Here is a 27,654-nt window from a genome sequence, read left to right as displayed (position 1 = left end):
CCCAGAAGGTTTTTTGTTTGCTTCAGAGAGAAGCTGGGGAGACAAAGTAGTGTTTATCCTTCCAGGTTTGCTCTTGACAACCTTTGAAAGCCAGTGGGAAGTAGTGTTTAAATTGTCATACTCGGAATTGGGAGACTCTGGTTCAGATTTACAGTCTGCTGTGAAGCAGAGGCGTAGCTCCGGGGGTGTGCGCGACGCACTGGAAGCACGCCCCTGTGGGGGTGTGGCTGGGGCGGGATGGGGGCGGAGGGTGCACTGGGTGCTTTCCCCCCTTTCTATGCCTCTGCTATGAAGCTCTCTGGATGACATAGGGATGGTCTCTTACAGACCCCCAAGCCAGACTGAAGACTTGGATGGTGCCTTCTTGGAACAGATGATCAAACTTTCAGAAGGAAAGCAGTAGTAGTAATGGGAGATTTTAGTTATCCTGATATTTGTTGGAAGTCAAGCTCTGCCAAGACTCTCAGGTCCAACAAATTCCTCACTTGCCTTGCAGACCATTTCATGGTCCAGGAGGTAGAAGAGGCAACAAGGGAATCGGGTGTTTTAGATCTGCTCCTAACTGACAATGGTGAACTGGTTAATGAGGTGGAAATGGTAGGAGCTGGGCAGCCCTCCCAGAGAGGCTTCCCTCCCCACTATTCCCAGAGAGGCTTCTCAGTGGTGTGGGGAGCCTTGTGAAATGAAACATCTTCCCCACAGTCAAGAAGTCTCTATGCCCCCAGACTGCTGCTGTTGTGCTGATGACAGCGATGGTGCATCCCACACCGTGTCCCAGCTCTGGGGGGAGACCAGTGACTGCTGCAGGCCAGCAGTTTTGCCCCTCCGCCAGGTTAAGTGCCCCAGGGAGGGCATTTCTGCCAGCAGAAGCCCATGCAGCTTCTACTGGCGGATTCAGCACCACTTTTGACTAGCTGTACCTTTTCGTAGCTTTGGTTTTCTTTGTTGTTCTGGTTGAGGCAAAGAACACACAGCTCTGGGCACTGGAAATATTTTAGCATCGCATTAATGGCCTCTAAACTCATGAAAATCGTTAATAGCTTGGTTGCCTAACAGGGGAAATTAGTATTGATAAGGGAAATCCATGGCCATTTACGCACTTGTATTCTGCCTGGCAGCAAGCTTACCTTACCTTTCCTTTGCTGTATTTGTGCATTGTATTTTGCCCTTTCCGAAGCCATTTGCAGGGCTGAGCAGAGAAGTTGAGTGGTTTCCAAATGCTGGCAAAGTGTGGCCTTTCCTATTGCTGCCCTTTTTCCTGCAAACTAAACAGGAAATATAATTCTACACTTGGGTTTTGTTGCTCCTTCCTGCCTTCCCCAGCTCATCCAACAGCAGTTTTTCCCGCTCTACCAGCCACCATTTCCAACCAATCAGAAGGGCTTTGGGGGTTTGTTTGTGTTTAAACGCTGCTGGTCTAATGCTGGAGCAAGGGATGGGAGGAGGAGTTTGCAGGAAAATAACAAGGCATGCAGGATTTAGTTTTTTGCCCCTGTTGGACTGGCTGGAGTACTTTTGATAAGAAAAAAAGGACTCTTTAAAAATTAAATAGTGTAGGCCAAAAGGGGCTCTGTTGGTTTAGTACATTCACTGTGTATGTATGTATAGAATAGAAGACTCTGCTGCTACCCTATTATCTGAATGCTTTAGTTTGGTTACTGGGTGGAGCTCTTGGTTTCAGTTTCTAGTTCTTGTGGCTAATGCTGATGGTTGTAAGAGGTGCCTTCCTTGCAAATAAAAGCTGTTGTTTTGGACTAGCTTGTCTCTGCTGACTGGACCTGAGAACTGAGACCCCTTCCACACACAGAGAATAATGCACTTTCAATCCACTTTGCGGAATAGCAAAATCCACTTGCAAACAATTGGGAAGTAGATTGAAAGTACATTATTCTGCATGTGCGGAAGAGGCCTGAGTGAGTCCTCCGGCCCAATCTCTTGTGTAAACAGAAAACTGCAGGAAAACCCCACTGCGAGGCAAACTGCCTCGAGGCAAGCAGCAAATGCATAAAAGCCCTCTATGTCTTAAGGATTTATTTTACCTCTGTTAAAGTACAAATTGACTTAAATGCGGAGGGCGATATGTGCCAGCTTTCTTGCATGTGTTTTAGAAATGTTCTGCTCATGGGTCTATTTTTTCCCCTTTCTCTAGGTGTCTCATGCAGTTGCTAAGCTTGTATTAGTTAGCTTCCACTGGCAAATCTCAGACGTTTTGGAAAGGTAAGCATATGTTTGGATCCTTTCCGTTGTGCTTTCAGGCCAGGTTATGGTCGCTGCAGTGTATGACCTGCACCGGTAGATGGACAGAGGGAACGTGGCCGTGTTGAATCATCAGCAATCATCCATCATAATCTCCTTCTGGACCACTTTTGCGGGCTGAGACTGGGAGGCATCAGTTTGCAAGAGTTCTGGTCCAATCTGGGTGGTTGGTTCCAGAAGGTGGCACTGGGGGGTGGGGGGGCTGCCTCTCAGCCTCTTCATCTTTGGCATGTGGGGTCCTGCAAGACTTCATCTTGTCCCCAATGTGTTTGAACATCTACATCAGGGATCTGCAACCTGTGGCTCTCCAGATGTTCATGGACTACAATTCCCATCATCCCCTGCCAGCATGGCCAATTGGCCATGCTGGAAGGGGCTGATGGGAATTGTAGTCCATGAACATCTGGAGAGCCACAGGTTGCAGATCCCTGATCTACATGAACCCAATAGTTGAGGTCATCTAGAAATTTAGAGTGGGTTGTCGCCAATATGCAGATGACACTTGGCTCTGCCTTGCACTTCAAGCCAATCTAAGGGAGGCTGTAGAAACCCTGAACCACTGCCTGGAGGCAATTTTGGAGTGGGTGTGTAGGCTAATAAACTGAAGCTTAATCCTGACAATATGAAAGCGCTACTGGTGAGCAGAATGTCTGACCCAGGATTTTAGGTGTCACCCATTCTGGATAGGGCTCCATCTTCCTTGGAGGAACAAGTCTATAATCTTGGGATGCTCTTGCATCCAGGCCTACTTCTGGATAGGCAGGTGGCAGTTGTGGCCTGGAGTACCTTTTGCTGCTTTTGACTGGTTAATCAGCTGCAGCCTTTCTAGGACAAAAAAAATCTGGTTGCTGTGGGGCATGCAATGGTTCCATCAAGATTACTTTACTACAATGCACTCTGCATGGAGTTTCCTATGAAGGGTTCGAAAATTTCAGAAGGCTGCTGCCAGAATGTTGACAAGAGTGTGTCGTGGGAACAATATCATTTTGGTCTGGGTGCATCTACATAGGCTCCCAATCTGTTTCCAGGCACAATTAAATTGACCTTTAAAGCCCTCTATGGTTTGGCACCAGCATAGCTGAAGGACCATCTAATCCCTCATGAACCTACAGGACCACTGCAGTTATCCTCCAAGGCCCTGCTTTGGGTGCTCCTGCCTTCCGAGGTTAGTCGGGCATCAGTTCTGTTCCCTCTTCTATTAGCGGGTAATAACTTCTTTTGTTTTGTTATCATTCCTTCAGTGATTCTTCCTTCCTACCCTCTGTTTCAGTGGTCACTTTTATGGTTTTGGGATACGTATTTTAGGTTTGGGTTTATTTGTTTTTATGAAGTGTTTTTCAAAATTTATATAATTTATTTAGGGCTGTTTTAATAATGTCTAAGATGTGATTTTATTAAGTATGTTCTTAATCTGTTAGCCACCGTGGTGGCCCTGATGAGGGCAGAAAGGCAGGAGTTAATAAATATACATGTGTAAGTTTGACTCTTAACAGAGGCATCTGTAGACCATCATACATTTCACACTTGGAAAGGAAGGGAAAGCACTTCCCTTTGTTCAATCTGAACTATAGGTGTGCTGTACATAACCTTTTGCTTAGACACCTGTAGCAAGCCAAAACTGCCCTCCAGGTGAAATGTCAATATGTTTGTTCAACTGTAAAGCTTGCAAATAGGTACTTGTGGGCAGGAAAGCTAGCGAGAAGCACTGCAAGCTCGTCACTTTAGTGACTCTTATATTAATCCAAAATAAAAGGCATAATTGCCATGGATCATGGCCCTCTGTGAGTGGTTGACAATACTGTACATTCATCGCTGGTTTCTTTTATTTATTTAACTTTCTCTGAACCGCCTCAGCCCCATTCAGATGCTGTGGTCAAGTCATAGTTTGGCTGTTGGAGCTCATGCACTTTCTTCTCATCTTCCGCTTCACCTTCTCCTTAAATTCCTGGTTTGCAGCAAACTACAGTTGATTGTGTGGTGTTGCAATTGAGCGAGCTAGAACTGGAAAACCAGTCCAACCATTTGTGTGTTGGTGAGGGTGTCCAATTTTGGTTTGACGACTTGGTCCAGATGCAGTGGGGACGAGGGGATTGCTGACACATAAACAATTCAGCTGGTGGGAGAGTTTCTTCAGGATTGGTCAGTCCATTTTCCCTGGCATGTAGTGAGTTAATTAACTGTTTCTGGTTTGTGGGAAAATATAAGTTTTTCATTTCAGAATTTCTCTATAATACCAGTACCAGGAGGCAGCATCAAGGAAGACCTTGACCTCTATGCCCTGTTTTTGTTGGCCTTCCACAGTAGTTGGTTGGCCAGTATAGATTGGCAGGTGGACCCCTGGCCTGATCCAGTGGGGCTCTTCTTATGTTCTTGTAGCAATGGGGGGAAAAGATTCAGATCCATGGCTGAAGAGGAATATGAAGGTTCACTAGGAGGCTTTGGTTTGGAAAATCAATTTTTCTCAGCCTCTTTCTACGTGTATCATGGGCATAATTGGTCATTATGAGTCAGACTGCATTTTTATTTCATGTTTCCATCTTGGCCTAGAATTTAATTTTTCCTTCTGGCTTTCAGACACAAATCCAATTCTGCCCAGTTGCTAGTGGAAGCCCGAGTTCAGCCTGCCTCATCCAAACACGTAAGTAACTGGCCATTGTGGTACCCCTTGGACATAACCACACATGTCGTTTTATCTGAAGACTGGTCCACTTGCTTCGTGGTCCACTTTCTGCCGATTTCTGATCCAGCGCCACTTCTGTGTGCACGGGCACTTTTTTTTCTTGGAGATTCAGTAAAATTCTGAGATGAATTGAAGAGCTCGACCTTGTCGATTTGTTTGAATCCTTTTTGGGGGCGTGATCTCTGGGATTTTGACAAGCAAACTGCCGCTTCGATCTAAATCTGAAACTGCAGCTAATTTTATTGGGGTGGTAACCTGGTTTTTAGCCTTTGAACGTTTAAAGTTTTCACCTCTAGCATAATTATAACTTTTGAACGTAGTCACCCTGTGCTGTGAATTTGTTGGCAAATGTCTAAATAAACTGGCATCTCTAAAAAGAAGCCATTCTCCCCTTCCCCTTCCCCTTCCCCTTCCCCCCAGTGGCAAAGCTACCACCCCAATCGCCAACTGCCAATCGCCAACTGCCAAAGTCTCAAACAGCCCACCCTATTCCTGCAGCCTCTCAACTGGCAGCTCAGGTTTTTGTAGGGGTTTCCTTTCCATTGGCACCCTGCAATGCCCAGTGTGAAATACTGCTTATAACCTTCAGCAAGTCACTAAAATGTACTGCATTCAGATGTCATGAACCACTGACTGGAAGTAGCTCTGTGCACTCCCTGCTCTTTCTTTTCCTCGCACGCAGTTGACAAACTGAATGCTTTCAGGCTCTAATCACAGTTTGTCACTGTGTCCAAATTGATTGAAACAGCAGGTAGTAGTTTGTTCTCTCTTTAAAACCTAATATGAATAAATCATTATTTTACCTAATTCAGATATTGCAAAAAAAACAACAACAACCCCACCTCTGCACAGAGAACGAGGAAGCTTTTCAGCCTGGCCCCGGGGGGTGGGGAGGGGAGCACACCTGAGCTAAAGCAGCAGCTCTCAACGTGGGGATTGCGACCCCTTTGGGGGTCGAACGACCCTTTCACAGAGGTCGCCTAAGACTCTCTGCATCAGTGTTCTCCATCTGTAAAATGGACAAATGTTAGGGCTGGGGGTCACCACAACATGAGGAACTGTATTAAAGGGTCGCGACGTTAGGAAGATTGAGAACCACTGAGCTAAAAGAATTCACTGCCTTTGGATACAGTGGAGATTGTGAGCCTTGATAGCTTTAAGAGGAGGACAGCTGTTAGCTATGGTTACTGAATGGAACCATTTATACACAGATTGAAAACTTCTCAATACCAGTGTTAGGAGGCAGCATTGAAGAGAACCTTGGCCTCTGCCCTGTTTGGTTCCCTAGGGCAGCTGATTGGTCACTCTGTGAAACAGGATGCTGGACCAGGGTGGCCAGAGGCATACCAGGGGTAAATGGCGCCCAGAGACAAATTGTCTCCAGGACGCCCCCAGGCTCTACCGCCACCCAAGCTCTGCCCCCCCGCCCGCCCCCCCACCCTGGCTCCACCCCCACTGCCCTCAACCCCGCCCATGTCACCATGGATGTGGGCAAGGTCTAGGGTGCCCATCCCCCCCCCCCCGACTCCACCTGCCGGCTGGGCTCCCAGCCAGCAGCCTGCAGTCTCTTCTGACTTCCCCTCCGGGCAGGCCAGAAGAGACTGCAGTCCCGGCCTGGGAGACCTGCTTTTATAAGTACTGAGGCCGGGGGTGGGGCTTGGGGAGCAGGAAGGGGTGGGACTTCCTGGCCTCAGTGCTTATAAAAGAAGCCCCACCCCTGGTCTCAGTGCTTATAAAAGAAGGTCTCCGAGGCTGGGACTGCAGCCTCTTCTGGCCTGCCTGGAGGGGAGGTCAGAAGAGACAGCCGGCTGCCGGCTGGGAGCCCAGCCGGCGGGAGGGGGGGGAAGGGAGGGGGGAGTCCAGGGCAGGGTTGAGGGCTCTTGGAGGCAGCAGGAAGTCCTTCTGTCTCGTCGGTTTTGCGTGCCTCGGACAGGGTCGAGGCATGCGAAAACAACGAGACAGCAGGACTTCCTGGTCACGTGTGGGCCAATTTTGCACAAACTAATTTTGCAGCAAACCAAACACAGCCATTGCTTTGGTTCCTCTTTCACAACCTTTCATCACTTCCCCACATCCATGTTGACCGGTAGCCTTTTAATAACATGCAAATGTCTTCTGTTTCTGGAAACCAAGTAACCATAGCAAATCTCGCAACCCAAAAAACCCCTCATTCCCTATGGAGCAGCTTCTCATTTATGCATTTGTCAGTGAGTAGTATTGTCCTTGAATGGATGTCACATCTGATTTTGGGCAGGCCCCATTCAAACCTACAGCGCATGTTATGAATAAAAGTCTTGTGGTGCATTAAAATGGCACAAGCTCTTGAGTGCAGAAGCCCTGTTGCCAGTAAAAAAATTAATTCTGAATGCTGGTTCCTGGCAGGACATACACAATAAGGTGGGGCTGGATAACTTGTATAGCCTGATGGATCTCATTGGTGTTAATTATAAGCAGATGGAGTGTATCAAATACACATATTGGTCCAGTTGACACCATGGAGGGGTCAGAATGAACCATGCTCTGCCTCCCTCTTTGCAGAATACATCTGAACAACCAAACGATGGTTTGTGTTTGCTCTCTGAACCAGTGGGCAAATGTAGCTTGCTGATGATGGGATAATTTTAGCATTGGTAAGCTTGAGTTCACAAGTAATTTCTCAGATCAGGAAACAGGTAAATAGTTCAAGACTTTTCCCTACAAGCTTGCTGCCATCTGAGCAAAATAACTACACTCCAACAAGTGCTGCTGAATTCATTTTATTCTTATTGGTAACCTTTGGTTTCTCTACACACACTCTTCCATCTCAGGTTATGGTACATTCCTCCCAGCACTGTGCAGTATGTATGCAGTTTGTCCGAAAGGAGAACTTATTGTCTCTGGCTTGTCAGCACCAGTTCTGCCGCAGCTGTTGGGAGCAGCACTGTACAGTACTCGTCAAAGATGGTGTCGGAGTTGGTGAGTTTGGGACAGAAGGGTGAAATTGCAGCCTGTGGGATGAACTGTGGACCCTCTTCTTCCTTATTTTTCTTCCCACCCACTGTAAGCCTAGCCCAGTGGTCTGCAACCTGTGGCTCTCCAAATGTCCGTGGACTACAATTCCCATCAGCCCCTGTCAGCATGGACAAGTGGCAGGGCTGATGGGAATTGTAGTCCACGAACATCTGGAGAGCCGCAGGTTGCAGACCCCTGGCCTAGCCAATCTAAAAAACCCTAGCATTAAAAAATTTTAATTTCCTGCCAGAGGCTGGTATTTTGATGTTTCTAAAGCAAGAGTTTCGGGGTGATACAGTGGATGGGTGTTTCCCAAATTTCCATCACTGTTTCACTTATTTCTTAATTCCGTGTCGTCAAGCATCTTCTTTACATTCTTTTCTTTCAAGTGGTTCAGATTTTGGTGGGTTGTACAATTGGAGTCAATCCCACGCAGCCCTCTCTGTGGCATGCGGACATTCTCTCATGGAATCTTGGCTACCAGTACTTAAAAAACGGACTGATAACCCCACCCGCAATACAAAGCACTCAACCACACCTTTGCATAGCAAGTTCCACCAAAAGACTTACTGATTGGTTCCCCACCCTGGGACATGGACAATATACCCCACTAAACTTTCCCTTCTCACTCGACACAGTGTGAAACAGACTTTTCTCTGTGATACACCTTTGAAGATGCCAGCCACAGATGCAGGTGAAACGTTAGGAACAAGATCCACCAGACCACGGCCACACAGCCTGGAAAACCCACCACAACCATTCTCTCATAGGTTTATTGCTATTCTTCTGAAGGGTAGACTGTCCCCTTGTCTTCTCTTCCCTTTGCTTAAAGCTGATTTTTTTTTACTCATTGAGCGTTTCTAATGTTCGATGCCCATGTTTAGGTTTCTCAAAGCTCTATTTAATTTCATGTTGGGGATTTGACTCTCTTCTGAAATTGCTGTAGGCCTCTGCTTTGCGCTGGTAATGTTGGTGGTGACTTTACTTGGAGTAGCCTTTTTTTGGGTTTCATTTTAATAGGCATCTCCTGCATGGCTCAGGACTGTCTGCTCCGGACGCCGGAAGATTTTGTATTTCCACTGCTACCTAGCGAGGAGCTGAAAGACAAATACAGGCGCTACCTCTTCAGAGATTACATTGAGGTATTGCTTGTTCGTATATCATGCCAAAGAAATAAAACAGGAATGGCCAACTCTGTCCCTCCAGATGTTCATGGATGACAGTTCCCATCAGCACATCCTCCGTGAACATTTGGAGGGCCAGAGTTGGACACCCCTGTTTTAAATCATCTGAAAAACTGAACTTAGGAAACAAGATAAATTATGCACATACATGCACATCCACAGGAGTTTATCTCTAGATAAATTATGCAAATGCATTCACATCCACAGGAGCTTATTTCTTTGACATTATTCTGCCAGGGGCTGTTTTGGATTGTAGTCCATGAACATCTGGAGTGCCATAGGTTCGCCACCACTGCTTTAGGCTGTAGCCCTGACTGTCGGAGGCACTGACTAACACTAGAAATGAATGAAAGGAGATCATTTTCTTTTTTAAAAAGCCCCAATTATTTTATCCCCTTTTCAACAAACTCTGCCCAAGATGACATTCAAGAACATCAATTATAGCGTATCGTTTGCTGCAGAAGAGACATTGTATCTGACATCCTCCTGAGAATGAAAAGTGACCTTCTTAAATATATATAAATCAGTTTCAGCTAGGGGGAAAATTGTATCAGAGATAGTTGAACGGTAAAGGTGATCGATCATCAACCATGTTAAACACTCAAGTACATTAAGAAGCATAGTTTTCTTCAACCTGGCAAGGATTTCCCTTTGATAAGAATTCCAACCAGGATCTGCATTTGGTTTTGGCTGAGCTTTTCTCTGGTGAGGCACATAAAACATAGGATATCACTGTGTTTGTAATTCCTAGATAAGGTTTTAATGCAGCTTTTTGGTGTATGTTCCAGAGCCATTTTCAGCTGCAGCTGTGTCCTGGTGCAGACTGTCCTATGGTCATACAGGTACAGGAGCCCAAAGCCCGCAGAGTACAGTGCAATCGATGCAATGAAGTTTTCTGGTAAGGAAGTGAAACTCTATGATGAACTCAGTCTTAACAAGAAGTCTGTAAAGGTTTGGGGTTTCCCCTGCATGCTAGTTAAAGGGAAATGAAATGAAATTCACGAGGAGCCCTAAGAGAGCCAGTGTGGTCTAGTGCTTAAGAACAGTGGAGTCTAATCTGAAGAACCAGGTTCTATTTCCCACTCCCATGATTAGCAGGCTCTTATCTGGCAAACTGTTCTTTCCCCCCTTTCCTACACATGAAGCCTGCTCAGTGACCTTGGGCTAGCTTGGATCAAACTAGCCAAACTGCTGTCATCTGTGTGTGAAGCACATTTATTCGTTTTGCTGAGCAATTATTCCAAAGCAGGGAGTTGTAGCCCAAGCATCTGCCTACTCGAAATCTGACTCGGCCCTCACCTGGGCTTTTGTGATTTCATCACATTTGCCACTCGTTTTATGAATTTAACTTTGCGTATAAGAGCTAGAACAGGGGTCTGCAACCTGCAGCTCTCCAGATGTTCATGAACTGCAATTCCCATCAGCCCTGCCATCATGGCCAATTGGCCATGCTGACAGGGGCTGATGGGAATTGTAGTTCATGAACATCTGGAGAGCCACAGGTTGCAGACCCCTGAGACAGAAAGTTGCTTTTTGATCATTACAGTCTTCAAGTTAATATTAGTGGGATTCTCTTGAAACTAAATTGTGTCCAGTAGTCCAGTACTAGCATATTTCAGAGCACTTCCATAAAATGGCAGAGACCACACAGCTCTGCATTATGGATGTCCCTCTTTCGTAAAGAGTCATTTAACCTGTATCAGCATTCACAGAAAGTGGACTTACCTTTCTCTTTGCTTGCTTAAGTTTCAAGTGTCGACAGATGTACCACGCTCCCACGGACTGTGCCACCATCCGAAAATGGCTCACCAAGTGTGCAGATGACTCTGAAACAGCTAACTACATCAGTGCTCACACTAAAGATGTAAGGCGTGGGGGTGTTAGATGTTTCAGAATGTATTGTTAAAGGCTTTCATGACCTGGATCAACTGGCTGTTGTGGGTTTTTCAGGCTGTGTGACTGTGGTCTGGTAGTTTTTGCTCCTAAAGCTGTGCAGGCATCTGTGGCTGGCATCTTCAGAGGCCTGTCATGGTGAGCTGTGTTTCTCTCCTTGTCACAGTGGGATATCATTGCCAAATACACTGACTGACACCTCTCAGCCGCCCATTTTGGCTCAGCCTCCATTAGCTTGACTGAGTTTCATTTATAACTTTGACCCAGCTGAAATCTTCGAGCCAAAGAGTCACGTGGTATTTAACATTTCTGTCTCATTTAAATCTAAAATAAGGTGGGCATAAGCTGCCAACAGGTAGCTTGTATGTAGTAGTATATATATTAATAGAGGTCTATTCGCATTGAAGGAGCCACATGGCGTAGTGGTTAAGTGCTTGCACTGCCACTCACACGGTCAGGAGTTCGAGCCCCCTGTGGGTCAGATATCCTGGCAGCTGGCTCATGGTCAACTCAGCCATCCATTCAATTCTTGGTCGGTAAATGAGCACCTAGCACACAGCTAGGGGGTAAAGAATAGCCAGGGAAAGCAATGGCAAACTATCCCACAAAAGAGGCTTGCCTATAAAATCACTGCTTGCAGTGGTGCCCCAGGAGCGGATACAACTGAAGGGGAAACTTTACCTTTATTTGCATTGATTCTGTCCTTTCTGTTCCTCTTCTCTCTCCTTCGACTCCCCACTCATCAATCAAACTAATTAAGGCCAAGCTTGTTCAAAATGGTAGGTTCAGAGATGTCAGTCATTGTAGCTGGCAGTGATACCTCACATCTTCTGGAAAGACCAAACAAAATTTTCCAAGGGCAAAATTACTGGGCTCTAATGTTGTTCTACTGCCACAGACTAGCAGGTCTACCCAACTCAAGCTTTCACCCTGGGAGAAAGGCTAGAGTCCATTCAGTTCTCCAGACAAACCTCACCAATCCTCCTGCCTTCTGCCCCCTTCCTTTAATATTTAGCATGGGCTGAGGTGTAAACCATAAGAACATAAGAACAAGCCAGCTGGATCAGACCAGAGTCCATCTAGTCCAGCTCTCTGCTACTCGCAGTGGACCACCAGGTGCCATTGGGAGCTCACCTGCAGGATGTGAAAGCAATGGCCTTCTGCTGCTGCTGCTCCCGATCACCTGGACTGTTAAGGCATTTGCAATCTCAGATCAAAGAGGATCAAGATTGGTAGCCATAAATCGACTTCTTCTCCATAAATCTGTCCAAGTCCCTTTTAAAGCTATCCAGGTTAGTGGCAATCACCACCTCCTGTGGCTGCATATTCCAAACACCAATCACACGTTGCGTGAAGAAGTGTTTCCTTTTATTAGTCCTAATTCTTCCCCGCAGCATTTTCAATGAATGCCCCCTGGTTCTAGTATTGTGAGAAAGAGAGAAAAATTTCTCTCTGTTAACATTTTCTACCCCATACATAATTTTATAGACTTCAATCATATCCCCCCTCAGCCGCCTCCTCTCCAAACTAAAGAGTCCCAAACGCTGCAGCCTCTCCTCATAAGGAAGGTGCTCCAGTCCCTCAATCATCCTCGTTGCCCTTCTCTGCACTCTTAAACGCAAATGCAATTTGGACTCGACACAATTATGTAAAGCCAGGTGAGAAGGAAAAATCAATGCAGATCTGAAAAAGGCACAAGATATCAAAGGAGGAAAGATTGAAATGGGAACTAGGCTTTGATATATACTTTTTTTCCCTCCCCAGTGTCCCAAGTGCAATATCTGTATTGAAAAGAACGGTGGCTGTAATCACATGGTAAGCAGGTCCTGAGCAAGATCAGGATTACTTTATAAACAAGTTACATACTTGTTGCCTTTGTCTGAGCCTTGACTAAAGCGTTTTTTCCCTCTCTTTCTCCCTCTGCCCCGCCCCTTTCTCCTCTCTTCCAGCAATGTTCTAAATGCAAACATGGTAAGTGGACAGAATTAAGAGGTTTGCAGTGGAGGAGGGAGGAAGGGAGGGCAAGAATTACATCTCTTTCTGCTTTGAACACAACCCTGATGGCCCGTTAAAGCACTCTTAGGTAACAGTGTACAGTGACCGTCATACCCCTGGACTGTTCAATAATGAGTCTCTGTGTTCAGATGATTTCTTTATTATGAAACAGTATCAGGGAAAAGCATTCAGATTTCTATTGTCAGAACTAATGGTTAAGTGTCAAAACACCTTTCATTATACCCACATCATGCCCCTCCACATCACACTCACCCCCACCCCTGAACACCAGAAACCAAGAGGACTTTGGTCCTTTCCAATCCCATGGTCTAGAAACAGTACAGCCTTCTTTTAGTTCAAAGCAATCTACATCAGTGACGAAGCTCCTAGGGGGCGGGGAGGTGCGCCACGCACCAGGCGCACGAATTTCAGTCACGAGGGGGGGCGCAAAATTCCCCCGGCCCCTCCCCCCCCCACTTACTTTAGGAAACCAAGCAGGCTGCAGAACAGGCCTTCCTGTTCTGGTGGGAACTACATTTCCCAGGGTCTCCTGGGAAATGTAGTTCCCACACAGGCAGGCCTGTTCTGCAGCCTGCTTGGTTTCCTAAAGTAAGTGGGGGGGGGGGCACCACGGGAGGGGGCCCCCCCCAGCGCTCCCCCACACTTACTTTAGGAAACTGAGCAGGCTGCAGAACAGGCCTGCCTGTGTGGGAATTACATTTCCAAGAGTACCCTGGGAAATGTAGTTCCCATCAGAACAGGCCTCCAGCCTGCTTTATTTCCTAAAGTAAGTGGTGGGGGGGGGGGGGGAGAGGCAGTGTGCACGGGACGCACTCTGGTCCAGCTGTGCCTCTGATCTACATTCTCAAGTCCTGTGGAGAGCAATAGTTAGCAGGTGTCTAGCAAGCAGATAAGGCTTTGCCTTGGAGCCAGAACTAAAACAAAGCAGACAGGAGGGAGGGAGGGAGGGAGGGAGGGACGGACGGACGGACGGACGGACGGACGGACAGAGGATCCCATGTCCTGCCCAGGAGACATGGCAGGATCTAACAAGAACCAGGCTGATCATGATAGTGATCTCTAAAATAGTAACTTCATTTACTGGTGGGGGGAAGGGTGCTTTTTCTCCTTGCTTTTTCATCAGGGTTGCAGTGTAACTTGCCCTCTCCTTTGCAATAACAGACTTCTGCTGGATGTGTCTGGGAGACTGGAAGACTCACGGCAGCGAATACTACGAATGCAGTCGGTACAAAGAGAATCCTGATATTGTAAACCAGAGTCAGCAGGCGCAGGCCAGGGAGGCCCTTAAGAAGTACTTGTTCTATTTTGAGCGGGTAGGAGCCATCTCCTTGGCCAGAGCCAACTGTAGCCTTTTGAATGCATCCAGCCTTGGGCAGAGGTCAATGCAAACAATGACTGTGTGAGAAACCACATGTAGCAAAAGGTGCAGTTGCAGTAGTTGAAGATCCATCAGTTTATTCTTCCAGAGGCAGGCTCCTTTCCATAGAATCCCTGCCAGCAGCATCGTGCGAGTGTTCCTTTACTAAGCCCACAACAGTCGGTTGCTTTAAGTTCACTGACACCGAATTGCCTGTCTTATGCAGCAGAGTTTTCTGACAAGGCTACACTTTGCCTCCTGCATTCCCTGGCACCAAAAATGGGAACTCATCCTAGCTTGCAGTTTTTTCTGAATTGCTTACCTGTGTATAAGGAATGTTGAATGGGTTTTTTTTAACACCGGTGTTCCATATTCCCATTGTGCCAATAAAGTGCTTTTCCGAGAGCAGCAGTGGCGTAGGAGGTTAAGAGCTCGTGTATCTAATCTGGAGGAACCGGGTTTGATTCCCAGCTCTGCCGCCTGAGCTGTGGAGGCTTATCTGGGGAATTCAGATTAGCCTGTACACTCCCACACATGCCAGCTGGGTGACCTTGGGCTAGTCACAGCTTCTCGGAGCTCTCTCAGCCCCACCCCCCTCACAGGGTGTTTGTTGTGAGGGGGGAAGGGCAAGGAGATTGTAAGCCCCTTTGAGTCTCCTGCAGGAGAGAAAGGGGGGATATAAATCCAAACTCTTCTTCTTCTTCCCATACCAGTTACATTTTGCATATCTAAGGCTCCATCGGGTGGATCTTTACAGTATCCAAAGCATTATCTAGTCTTGTGTGATACTTGTACACTGCTCCTCTTATTGTCTCAGTTTGGACTGGCGGCAGCACTTCAGTCTTCTTGGGCCGAGAACTTTCCTGTCTCTCTTGTCCTTTTTAATGCTGAGTATTTTAATCCAGAATGGTTTAATTACAAGGTGTGAAGTTCTGCTATGGAGGTGGGGGGAGCATGTTCCTGCCAGAGGTGATTATCCTTTCAATAGCTATTGTGGTGATATGCCCAACTTTTTTTTTCAAAAAATTGGAGGGAATTTTTGAAAAGCAATCTGGGGATCTTAATAAGGGAGGAGGGTGAATCTACAGGAAAGAATTCTGTCAGTCGTCCAGATGCATGGTGGTAGGAGAAATACAGATAAATGAAGTCACAGGTAGGAAAATGCCTTATAGCAGTGATGGCGAACCTTTTTAAGACCAAGTGCCCAAATTGCAACCCAAGCCCCACTTATTTACTGCAAAGTGCCAACCCGGCAATTTAACCTAAATGCTGAGGTTTTAGTTTTGAAAAAAACGGTTGGCTCCTTCTTCCTACGCCCCACCCGCTCGAGCAGGGGCCAGCCTGCTCTAGCCTCTAGCAAGTCCTGCACACACTGCTCTGTGCCTCTATAGCATATCTGCCTCCTCTGCGCCCCCTCGGGCAGCAGCCACCCAGAGCACAGGCACCAGGCCCACCAGCCGAGTCCTCCCTGCTCACCGCAGTAGGCTCCGAGTGCCACCTCTGGCACCCGTGCCATAGGTTCGCCATCACTGCCTTATAGAATCTCTGAGACTGAAAAGCAGCTAGCTTCAGACCCAGGAGCTTCAGACCTTCACCACCTTTTAGCTTTCAAGTTTTTGTCCGATCCTTCCTCCAAGACTGCATTCACTGTGGGGTTTTTTTCCTCCTCTGTTTTTTACCCTCATCAATCCTGTGAGGTAAGTTAGGCTGAAAATGTGGGACCTGGCGAGCTTCCACGGTGGACTGGGGAGTCAAACCTGGATCTCCCCACCGGTCAAACACTCTGACTGCCTGTTTCAAAATATTAGCATCATCGCAGTGTTTTGGTTGCTGGCTTTTTACATATTTTTTTACTGATTTAACATTAGCACGTTATAGTTTAATCATGGGTGGTAAGCAGTTGGGAGGACCACATGGTAGAAAGGTAGCGTGTGAATCAAAATACAATCAATAATGAAAACTGGAAGCTTTCTTTTGAAAAGGAAATTGGCATTTTTAGGAAACTAGACTGTGACCCTGCAAAAAAAAATATTACTTGGCATATTTGAATGCTTTTTTTAAAAAAAAAAGCACAACACAAAGGATAATATTTCAGTATGCCCTGTTTGCATTGTGATCTAAATCGTACCCAGTTTCATAGGCCATTTCATTCACAGATAATGCAGATACCAAGCAGGACTACTACCCTGTTTCCCCTAATATAAGACATCCCCGAAAAATAAGACACAGTAGAGGTTTTGCTGAAGTGCGAAATATAAGGCATCCCCCGAAAGTAAGACATAGCAAAGTTTTTGTTTGGAAGCATGCCCGACGAACAGAACACAGAAAAATAAGACATCCTCTGAAAATAAGACATAGCACATCTTTGGGAGCAAACATTAATGTAAGACACTGTCTTATATTCGGGGAAACACGGTAGTCTATTGACGCGAAGGCTTAGAACTGAAACATGCTTCTCTATGCCCAAGGTCTGTGTATCATATAGCTTTTATTGGATCAAAGGAAAGGTGTTTCTCAGTTGTTGTTTTTCCCGAACTAATTGGTCCAGCGGACTTTCCCCCAGCCTTTTCTTTTCCCTCTAATGAAAGGTAGTGCTTATCTCACGTGTTTGTCTTCATTTCTGCAGTGGGAAAACCACAACAAGAGCTTGCAGTTGGAGGCCCAGACGTACCAGCGAATTCAAGAAAAAATACAAGAACGGGTGATGAACAACCTGGGGACATGGATAGACTGGCAGTATTTACAGAATGCAGCAAAGCTACTTGCAAAGGTTGGTTTCTCTGGCTTATTGGCACCAAAGAACTTTTGTCAGAAAAACAGCGAAGTGGAAGCTGGGCAGCAGGGGGCGTCTAGTCATGAACTGTGTTACTGTGAGATGTTACCCCTGACTTTGGAGAGCTGCCAGGCACCTCTAATCCAGAGAACTGGGTTTGATTCCTCACTCCTCCACACGAGCAACGGATTCTTATCTGATGAACCGGATTTGTTTCCCCACTCATACTTTCCTGCTGGGTGGGCTTGGGCTAGTCACAGTTCTCTTGGTGGCCCTGAGGGTGTAGTTTCAAACTCCCTCAGTCCCACCTACCTCACAAGGTGTCTGTTGTGGGGAGAGGAAAAGAAAGAAGTTTGTAAGGCCCCTTCAGTCTCCTTATAGGAGGGAAAGGGGGTTATAAATCCAAACTCCTCTTCTTCTCCTCCTCCTCCTGCTGAAACTTTTGGGTTAATACCACAAGCTCTAAAAGTCCCCAGGTATCAGACCACGCAACATACCTTAATGGGCATGACTAACTCCACCCCACCCACCCACCACATTGCATGATGTTGTATAGTGGTGAAGAGTGGTGAACTCTACTCAGGCGAACTGGGGTTGTTTCCCTGCTCCTCCCCATGAAGCCTGCTGGGTGACCTTGAGCCAGTCACAGTTCTCTCAGAACTTTCTCAGCCCCACCTACTCTTGCAAAATGCCTGTTGTGGGGAGGGCAGGGGAAGGCATTGTAAGCTGCTTTGAGACTCCTTGTAGCAGAGAAAAGTGGGTCATAAGACCAACTCTTCTCTTTTTCTTCTGTTATTGTGGCTTTCTAAGAACTAATGCTGACAGTCTGCCACATACCCACCCCCCACAGCACTGGGAGAAGAAATGTAGTCAGTGCTGACACACATCCCTTGTGTTTTGCTTTTTCTCTTTTATTGTAGTGTCGTTACACGCTACAGTACACATATCCCTATGCCTACTATATGGAATCTGGTCCCAGGAAGAAATTGGTAAGACATGTGATTTGCTGGCACCTATTTTTGGTTGGGAAACACAGGAGCCGTGGCAGTATGGCTTGGGGTGGTCAGTGGCACAGAGGAGCATGAGACAGCTGGTGAAGCTAGTAGCCCATCCAGCTGCCTAGCTGAGTGACTGCGCAGGAAACATCTGTAAGCTGCTCTCCAAGTGCCGGAATGCAGGCCTAACAGGTAAAAATCAGCTCATCGCAACCAGTGTCTCTTACCTGAATAGGAAGAGTTCACTAATTCATAGGCCTCCTAATAATAACTTCTAAAAAAGAACTTCTTAGCTGGTGTTCTTTCTGACTTCTGCAAAGCTGAGTAGCAGCGGATCTCAGTTTTTCTTAACGTTTGTTTTGCAGGCACACAATGAACTGCATTTCATTGATTTTTTTAAAAGCAAATTAAGTACCATATATACTCGTGTATAAGTCAACCCGCATATAAGTCGAGGCACCTAATTTTACCACAAAAAACTGGGAAAACTTATTGACTCGCGTGTAAGTCGAGGGTGGGAAATGCAGCAGCTACTGGTAAATTTCAAAAAATAAAAATAGATACCAATAAAATTACATTAATTGAGGCATCAGTAGGTTAAATGTTTTTGAATATTTATTTCAAAGAAAAACAGTAAACTAGCTCTGTAAATGGAAAAGAGGGTCAACAAGATGGTATCAACAATAACTTTAAAAGTACAAAAACTTTAGCTTTTTTTAAAGGAAGGGTTTTAAACAATGGATCTTACAATAAAAACTGGAATGAACATGCCTGTTCACTGTGATTCAAAACTACCCTGCTTTTTAAAAGAATAGTTCATTATTTTTAGTGTACATATTTTTAAAATTACACATGGCAGGTGTCATTTTAGAAGGGACATTCACACAACCTGTCAGGGGAGGAATGTTTATGTTAGCAGTATCAACATTTCAGAGTATCTTTAGGAGACCTTCCTGATGATACCACCCAGGTTTGGTGAAGTTTGGTTCAGGGGGTCCAAAGTTATGGACCCTCAAAAGGGTAGCCCCATCTACTATTAGCTTCCATTGGAAACAATGGGAGATGGGAGCACCCACTTTGGGGATCCATAACTTTGGACTCCCTAAACCAAACATCACCAAACCTGGCTGGTACCAGCAAGAGATTATCCTGATGATACCACCCAGGTTTAGTGAAGTTTGGTTCAAGGGGTCCAAAGTTATGGACCCTCAAAATGTAGCCCCATCTACTATTAGCTCCCATTGGAAACAATGGGGGATGGGGGCACCCCCTTTGGGGTCCATAACTTTGGATCCCCTGAACCAAACTTTACCAAACCTGGCAGGTATCATCAGGAGTGTCACCTGATGATATCCTGAAATTTTGGTGCTGCTAGCCTAAAAACTGTGCCCCCTGGAGGCCAACAAAGTAAAAACCCTAACATATTTTTTTAAATACAGCTGACTCGTGTATAAGTTGCGGCGGGCTTTTTCAGCACAAAAAATTTGCTGAAAAACTTGACTTATACACGAGTATATATGGTACTTTTTCGCAAATGTGCTTTTGTCCACTAGTCTTCCAAACTTTAACACTTTGAAAAAGTGGGTTAGAAACCCAAAGGGATGGACAGTAATCCTATAGATATAAAATATGAAATGTAGGTAGTTGGCATGTCACAGCTCTGCCTGACTTTTGAATTCAAAAGTTTCTCTGTGCCATAGCTGTCTACTGACAAAATCTGTAGGTTTCTGGACGTATGAACCCTTGTCGGATGATCCCAGATAGATGGGGAAGAGAGACGATGACTGGGATTTGAACTGGCTTGAAGCCCGTCACCTTTCCGGGGTGCATGTCGGTTCACACCAGATGTGACAGCTCATCATTCTGGTTATCTGAGCCCACGAAACCTGCCTCAGTCTTGGCTTGTAGCTCCTCATTCCTTCAGAAGCGCCTTTTGAGTTTCAGCAGCAGCAAGAGGATTTTCTGTGGGCAACAGGCTGGGGAAGGGCGAGGGCGGTGCAAGGTGTCCCTTCTGTCTTTGTTCTCCCAATATTCTGTTCTCTTTGGTTCCAGTTTGAATACCAGCAAGCTCAGCTGGAAGCTGAAATAGAAAATCTCTCATGGAAAGTGGAGAGAGCCGACAGTTATGACAGAGGGGTAAGTAAACATCCTTGGTCCAGCCCCTCCCACCTGATCTTTCTATTAATGAGCTCAACATCCATTCAGATGGCAGGTCTCAACCAGCCTGTTTGCAGAGAGTGAAAGGAGACACACACACCCCTCCTGATGTTTCAAGGCTTTACTTGGACAGGACTCAGGAGAGGCAGCATATAAACTCTTTCAGATGTTCACAGAAAATGCTACCTCTTTTTCCTGCTCTCGATTTTGTCAACTATGGAAGTTCTGTATGGAGCTGCCTTATACTGAATAGGTACCGTGGTGGTGAACCTATGTCACTCCAGATGTTCATGGACTACAATTCCCATCAGCCAATTGGCCATGCTGGCAGGGGCTGATGGGAATTGTAGTCCATGAACATCTGGAGTGCCATAGGTTCGCCACCACTGGGTAGGACCATTGGTCCATCAAGGTCAGCTTTGTCAGATTGGCTTCAGCTCTCTAGGGTTTCAGGTAAAGGTCTTCCATGTCACCTGGGACATGAGTCTTTTAAATGGAGGTGCCAGGGACTGAACCCGGGAAGTTCTGCATGCCAAGCATCTGTTCTACCACTGAGACCCCTTCCACATGTGCAGAAGAATGCACTTTCAGTCGACTTTCACAATTGCTTGCAAATGGATTTTGCTATTCTGCACAGCTGCAAAGTGCATTGAAAGTGCATTATTCTGCATGTGCGGAAGGGGCCTGAGCCAGTGGCCCTTCTCCAGGAGGCTAGAAATCCAGAATATTAAAAATTCATTTGGAAATCAATTTTAGGCTTCTCTAGGAAACCAGCAAGTCTGTGCCCTGTTTGGCAGTCCTTCAAGTTATTACTGAAGAAGGACATCAGATGTAGTAGATCAGTCCCGTTGGGGTTCTTACTCTCAGCTCTGTGTCTTTCTACTGTAGGTAGGGGACATCTTAGATGGGTGTCTTCTCCACTAATAGCAAGGAGGCAGGGACCAATGAAAAAACAGAATAACGCCGCGTCACTTCCTGTTAGTGCTCCGGAGGCCATTTTCTTTCAGTATTTTTCCCTGCCTAGCAGGGAGTGCAGGTGTTTTTTTCACTGGGCTCCTCAGGTTCCTAATTTGGTGTTATTTGTTTGTCGTGTGTGTGTGTACCTGGGTGTTTGTATACCCTGTGTGAATCCCCCCCATCCCTCGCTCCATTTCTAGATATTCTCTCTGTCTCTTTTGTTCATGCCGTATGTGGGGGGTCCATTTCCTTGCCAATCTAAAAGATTGCTCCCTTTTTTTGCCTCTTTCTCCCTGCCCAGGACTTGGAGAATCAGATGCACATAGCAGAGCAGAGGAGGAGGACCCTGCTGAAAGACTTCCACGACACATAAAGTTGGCAAGAGACATCAAGGCGCAGGGGCGAGAGCAGGGAGCAGAGTGGCCACAAGAGCAGCGACGGAAGCAGCCGTGTGAGAAACTGGCTCCACCCCTTCGCCAGAGAAGGGCTGAGGACAGCACTGCCCCCTCCCCTCGCAAGCCAGACATGAGCTAGCACCACAGCTTAGTTCTTTGGGTTTTTTGGGTTGTTTTTTTCTCCTTCTCTTTCCGCTTTTGTTTCTGCCAGGCTGGAGTTCAGAAGTGGGCACCTTTTCCTGGGACATTTCCCCTAGTTCTTGGTTGTTCTGGGGAGGAGTTCTAATGTTTCGCCTCCCGAGCGGCTGTTCCTAGTGTTAGACCATTAAAAACTGATGTAATTTTTGACAGTTGTACAATTACACAAAGCGAAACCTAGAATGACACGAAACCCTTTTTAACAAATAAATTGGAATTGGAGTGTGTTTTCCTTTTTGATAAGCTGCTTGTAAAATCAATGGCTTTTCTTCTATTTGCCCCTCCCCTCCCCCCTCCCCTTCCTCCAGTCATCATTTGCACCGGTGATTGTGAAATAATACGACTGGCTTTCTGTTAGCCCCTCTTCTGTGCGCTGTTTGTATTGCTTGTTTCGTGACTGCACGGGAAGACCAGTGGCTGGGCCAGAAGACCATCAGGAACGGCAAAGGAATAAGCTTACAGTCCAGTGGCTCTCCCGTTCTTTTCTGGCTACTCAGGGACAGTAGGGCAAAGCTCAATGTTGGGAAGCTCAGTTCTGCTATTCCATGCATTCTGTTCCTAATCCATAAATCTGAGTTTGTCTGCTGCATGGATACGGTGCTTGGCTTTTGTTTCTCTGGACTACTCTCCTCTGCCAAAAAAACTAAAAATGCTGCAAGGGATTATAACACCACATCTTTCCCCTTGATGCCATCATAAACAGGCGTCGGCTTTGCTCCAGAGCAGCAGGAACAAGCTGTGTTCTGTCCGGGCCTTGCATATCTGTGCAACTCGATCACTTACAAACCTGATCCTGTACATGACTGTAAGGCGATACATCCACTTTGATTCCTCTTGCCCTGGCAAAACCAGACCTCCCCGCCACTGCATCAAGGGAAAGCTGTTCTGCTTAACATGCTGCTTGATAAAAATCTTGGCAGCGTAAGGCAAATCCGCAGAAACATGTGCCAATGGTAAACTTACACTGTTTCCCTGGGAACTATTCTGCCACCGGTTGTAAAGCAGCTGGCAAATTTGGCAGCAGAGGGGTGTACATTACTTAGTATGAAGGTTTGCGGGTGGCGTGTAATGGACAGAGGACTCTGGAATGTGTTTAAATGTGATATCGCCTCTATTCGATTTAGCAAGGAGCTAGCTTTGCAACCATCGTACAGAAAACCTAAGGGTATGGACTTTATATGGACTGTAACATACATAGGGAGATAGAACCGCTGGCGTTCTCCTGGAGTTGCTATGATTGCTGGACACAAATGCAAACATCCAGTTTCTTTGCTGCTTTCTGTGACCATTATTGCACTGAGCACTTCTTTGTGCGTGGATCATGAACTTTTCGGTTGGATCAGAAGGCTTGACCGGGGATTATTGTTCTGTGCTTAGTGTGCTTGTTTTTATAGGCCTTTACAGTGGGAAACTTCTTAAAATTAGTGTTGGCTTTTGTCCTAGACCTTGCCACCTTCTCTCTCTTCAGCTGCTGCTACTACCTCAAGCGCACTCCAAGGAAAATTATTTTGCCCATCGCTTGGTTTTTCCTTGAAATAAATGGCTCCAGGATGTAAACATACACAGATCCAGCACACATGCTAATTAATCAAAGATTAAAGAAGCGTGAAAGAAGATACAGGTTACATTATAATTTCCTAGGACACAGAATACAAAGAACCCCCCACCCCACCCCCACAATTATTCTCCCCTCACTTCCCGTTGTGTTTGTTCCTTCTGCTTCCCCAGTGGTCTCTTGTAGCTGCTACATCATGATGACCTCAACAGGCTTGTTCCTTTGAACCTGTCTTTATCCCCTCCCCTATATTAATGAGCTTTAAGGAAGGGGTCATGACATGTAATTGTGTTCCCTTGGCTGTAGATGTTTTTATTTCTCTGTTTGAAGTCCACGTTTGGACCCTGACAATATATAAAAAGAGGAAGAGATCATCTTTTTAGCAAATGCAAAAAGATACTTCAGTGTGTGTGTGATGTTGATCAGCAGGGTATGGTAACATTCATTCCACTGTTGGTTTGATGAGATGCTGTGCATAAAGCACTCGTGCTGGAATTTGTTGTTAGCGCAACTATTGTTGGCCAAAGATTAGCCTCTTGATAGGAGAGTTGCAGTTAATTCCTGCTGTTAAATGCCAGCCTGATCCGCTGGTTTCCTTATGTTTATGCTCAATCTGCCGAGCATCAGGTGTGTCCTCATCTGTGCAGGTTTAATTTAGGCAGGATCTGTGTGGCTCACTGAACTAGCATAGTAGGGGCTGCATGACTCTCTAGCCCTGAACTGCCTGTCACAAAAGATCCACTTGCAGCTTGCGCACGGCCACACAGCCCAGAAAACCCACAACAACCAATCAAGATTCTAATTTTGTGGCCCTAGAATTTTCAGCTAGATCAGCAGTCCCATATTCAAACTGTTTGACCCACACCGAAAGGCAAAATAAGGATGTGTTAATAAATGTTTGTTTCAGGTGTGCTGTAGAAAGCCCAACTTGGTTCATGCCCGGGCTGCCATCTCTTTTGCAACAGGTAGTATTTGTTTGTGTTAACAACTGTTTTGTTCTAGGAAGTTTTCAGATCAAATCAGGGTGTTTATCTTTCCAGTACAACCTTCCTATTTCAGAACTGCATGATGCGCCGGTTTAAAGGAAGTTTGTAATTGATGGGGGCAGGCTGCAGAAAGCTTAAAATTAAAGCTTGTGCCATATCGAGCCTGTTGCCATGGCAAGACTGCTAGTGAGAATGAATGGCTGCTGAGACCAGTGTGTGTAAACAGGTACTCTCCCCCACCCCATAGTAAATTAATGTCCAACTTCTGAGAGCTCCAAATGTCAGCTTCGGTGCTCCTTTCATTTTCTGCCAGGACTCTTTTATTTATTATTTTCTAATTGGTTCGGCGCACCTTTGAACTCCAGTGCTGTTTTATTTTGGCTTGGCTTACAGTTAACGTGTTCGGTTCTTTTACAAAGAGATGCGGACCTCCTAAGGCAATATCTCTGCACCAGCTTCAAATAGTGAACACTGGAGACATTCAGGTGACACGGAATTCAGGCAGGCAGGGGAGTCTGTGACCCCAGAATTTGCATGGCCATGCCAAAAGAAGCTGCTCAGTCAGGAGAGATCTTCTAACCAGTTGTGTACTTGCAGTCTCATAGCACACCTCCTTGTAGCAGCAGAGGAGTTCTCTGACAGTCTAAGCTGCATGCTGTTACTGTTCTGCACACAGTGTAACTTACCTGTCTGTACTCCAGGAAGAACCAGAGACTACTTTCTATATCATTGCACTGTCTCAATTCACTTAACAATTTTTAAAAAAAAAAATACGTTCACCATTTTTCACGGAAAAGCCTCTTCTGTGTGCTCACTCAAGTCTGGACTGTTCCAAGTTTTCAGGTAGTAGCTTCTGCTATGGGAGCTTTTTTTTAATTATGCAGAGTGATACATTATCATGGCTGCCTTTGCTCTCTCCCTCACTGAGTTACAGGGGTGACGCAATCTCAAGAAACTGCCAACCCTTTTCTGGCATTAGGGAGGAAGGGGCAAAGAAAAAAAGCCCTTAAGACACCCCCCCCCCAATTGTTTATTTGAAATAAATTGTGAATTTCTAATTTTAAAATGTTCTGTGTCTTTCTTATTTTTATTTTGCCTTGCTGATCAACTTTTCTGTCCAAAATGATGAGAAGGGAAAGAGAGAAGAGGTGTGAAGAGTTCAGCGAACATTGAGTCTTCCTTGACAAGAGAGGAATGATTAGGTTCTTCGTCATTTAAAAGCTGAGAGCATAGTCCCCAGCTGTATTAGTATTTGGTCAGAAGAAGTTGCTATCCATCTTGTATCCTTGACTGAGCTATCGCCTGACCACCTAGTGGAGGGGGTTGGCTTTGCCTCATTAATTAGGCCAGGAGGTTTTTTAACAGTGGATTTGTTGTTGTAGTTGTGCCATTTGCTAATTTTCATGTGCGCATTTAGCCTGCTACCAATTTATTCCATCTATATTTAAACCCCAGCATCTCCTTAGTCTAAAGGTGGCAAACAAAGCGGCAAGATGAAACACACGAGTGTGGGTGTGTAAAGCACCATCAAGTTGGATCCAATATATGGCAAACTTCCTGTTGTTAACAACCTTAATGCTCAGATCTTGCAGACCATGGCTTCCTTGATTGAGTCAGTCTGTCTCATGTTGGCCCTTTTTTCCTGCGGCCTTCAAATTTTCTAGCACAATTGCCTTTTCCAGTGACGGCTTCTCATGATGTGACTAAAGTATGACAGCCTCAGTACATTCACTTTAGCTTCTAGGGAGATTTCAGGCATGATGTGGTCTAGAACCAACTGATTCATCTTTTTGGTGATACGTGATACATGTAAACTCTCTTCCAACAGGACATTGCAAATGAATCTATCTTCTTCCAATCAGTTTTCTTGACTATCCAACTTTCACACATGTGGACAGTAATGGAGAATATTGTGGCATGAAACCCCTGCAGCGTGGTACATTTCATAGTTCCTACCCATTATTTTTTTTTTGTAAAATTGAGAGAGATTCACGGATAAAGAAATTAAGCCTAAATCACCCATTCAGAAAAGGGAATTGTTCTTAAAGGGTCTGTGAGAAGACCTGTTGTGAGATTGAAGGGCAAAAACAGATTGCATAGAGAATGCTCTGCCAGGCAAACACTTTTATCTTGGACCTTGCATATGACTGAATAAAACATTTACTCACATAGAAAGCTGTTTTTCTATGTTATCAAGAAAAAGAGGGTGCATAACAGTAGCATGAAAAAGCCCTTGTTTGTCCAAATGGTTTTTAGGTGGGCACTTTACAGTCATGGTCTTCCTTTTGGGTAAATGTGGAGGTGCCTTTGTTTTAAAGAGCAGCTTGTGTAACCTCTGTCTGTGGGTTCTGTGGGGCAGTACTTGGAAGGAGTTGCAAAGAACTAAATTGAAAACAAAACAGTTTACTTCTCTTAACAAATAACACTTTTAAAACATTTAACATTTACACTTTACAGTCCTGTTAAGTTTGCGTTTTCAAGTCCTTATATTTACAGTCTACTGATATTGCCAAGTCCAATTCTTCTTTGCTGGTGGTTGGCTTTTGAAGATTTCAGAGGCTGGGTGAACGGGATTCAAGATGATGAAGGCTCCCAGAAAACTCTCACCATTTACATACACCCAAAAAACCCTGAAACAATAAACTCCAACATTTACAACATAGCAAAAATAAACAACTGCCTTCCCACTAGTTCCCAACAATATTGCAGTTACCTTAACAAGGTGTCAAGGGCTTATACAAATCAAGGTCCCAGTCTGGCAGCCTCCTGCTGCTTTGAGTCTCCGCCCCTTTCTGGGTCAACCCATTCTGAGCATGGGGGTTACACTTGCTCCGGTTCGTGAAGTGGCCTGCGGGAAGGGTTGGGGGGAGATATTCTGGGGGGGGGGGCACGTCTGCCCCCGTAGCGTTTGTCCCCTCCCCCCCGCTCTGGTGACTGTGGCTATTCGACACCTCTGCAGGAATGACTGTCTTGGATAGCAGCAGCTTGCTAAGCTCATAGGGTACATGACCTTGGCTGGAATTGGGATATGAGCCTTTGGGGAACGAAAGACGCTCCATGCGACCAGGGGATATACAACGTCCACTATCCCTTTTGCTTTTATTTGCATATGCTCAGAGGCACTCTTCACACTCAGCTCAATTTTTGCTGCCAGCCTTTCTGCCGCAACCCTATCAGGAGCCCATGAAAACACGTGCGTCAAAAACAAAACAACACGTGATAATGTTATGCCCTCACTAAAAATGGCTCTTGTTCCATATC

At 45.7% G+C, this 27,654-nt stretch overlaps 1 protein-coding gene across 1 annotated transcript in view; it reads left to right on the top strand.

Annotated features, from left to right (window-relative positions):
* ARIH2 (ariadne RBR E3 ubiquitin protein ligase 2) overlaps nt 1–25,459 on the top strand; it is a 48,368-nt gene extending 22,909 nt beyond the window's left edge. The window contains exons 4-16 of the mRNA XM_048490033.1: nt 2,150–2,217; nt 4,831–4,894; nt 7,744–7,891; nt 8,948–9,069; nt 9,900–10,009; nt 10,858–10,975; nt 12,769–12,819; nt 12,954–12,975; nt 14,182–14,333; nt 17,004–17,147; nt 18,071–18,139; nt 20,198–20,281; nt 21,561–25,459. Coding sequence (XP_048345990.1) covers nt 2,150–2,217; nt 4,831–4,894; nt 7,744–7,891; nt 8,948–9,069; nt 9,900–10,009; nt 10,858–10,975; nt 12,769–12,819; nt 12,954–12,975; nt 14,182–14,333; nt 17,004–17,147; nt 18,071–18,139; nt 20,198–20,281; nt 21,561–21,632 — 1,224 coding nt within the window. The 3' untranslated portion in view covers nt 21,633–25,459. The remainder of the gene's footprint in view (nt 1–2,149; nt 2,218–4,830; nt 4,895–7,743; nt 7,892–8,947; nt 9,070–9,899; nt 10,010–10,857; nt 10,976–12,768; nt 12,820–12,953; nt 12,976–14,181; nt 14,334–17,003; nt 17,148–18,070; nt 18,140–20,197; nt 20,282–21,560) is intronic.
* Nucleotides 25,460–27,654: the final 2,195 nt, after the last annotated feature.

Source organism: Sphaerodactylus townsendi, linkage group LG03 (assembly GCF_021028975.2).
Source record: "Sphaerodactylus townsendi isolate TG3544 linkage group LG03, MPM_Stown_v2.3, whole genome shotgun sequence".
Taxonomy (NCBI): domain Eukaryota; kingdom Metazoa; phylum Chordata; class Lepidosauria; order Squamata; family Sphaerodactylidae; genus Sphaerodactylus; species Sphaerodactylus townsendi.
Note: the sequence above shows the minus strand (reverse complement) of the source record. Positions and strands in the feature narration are given on the sequence as shown.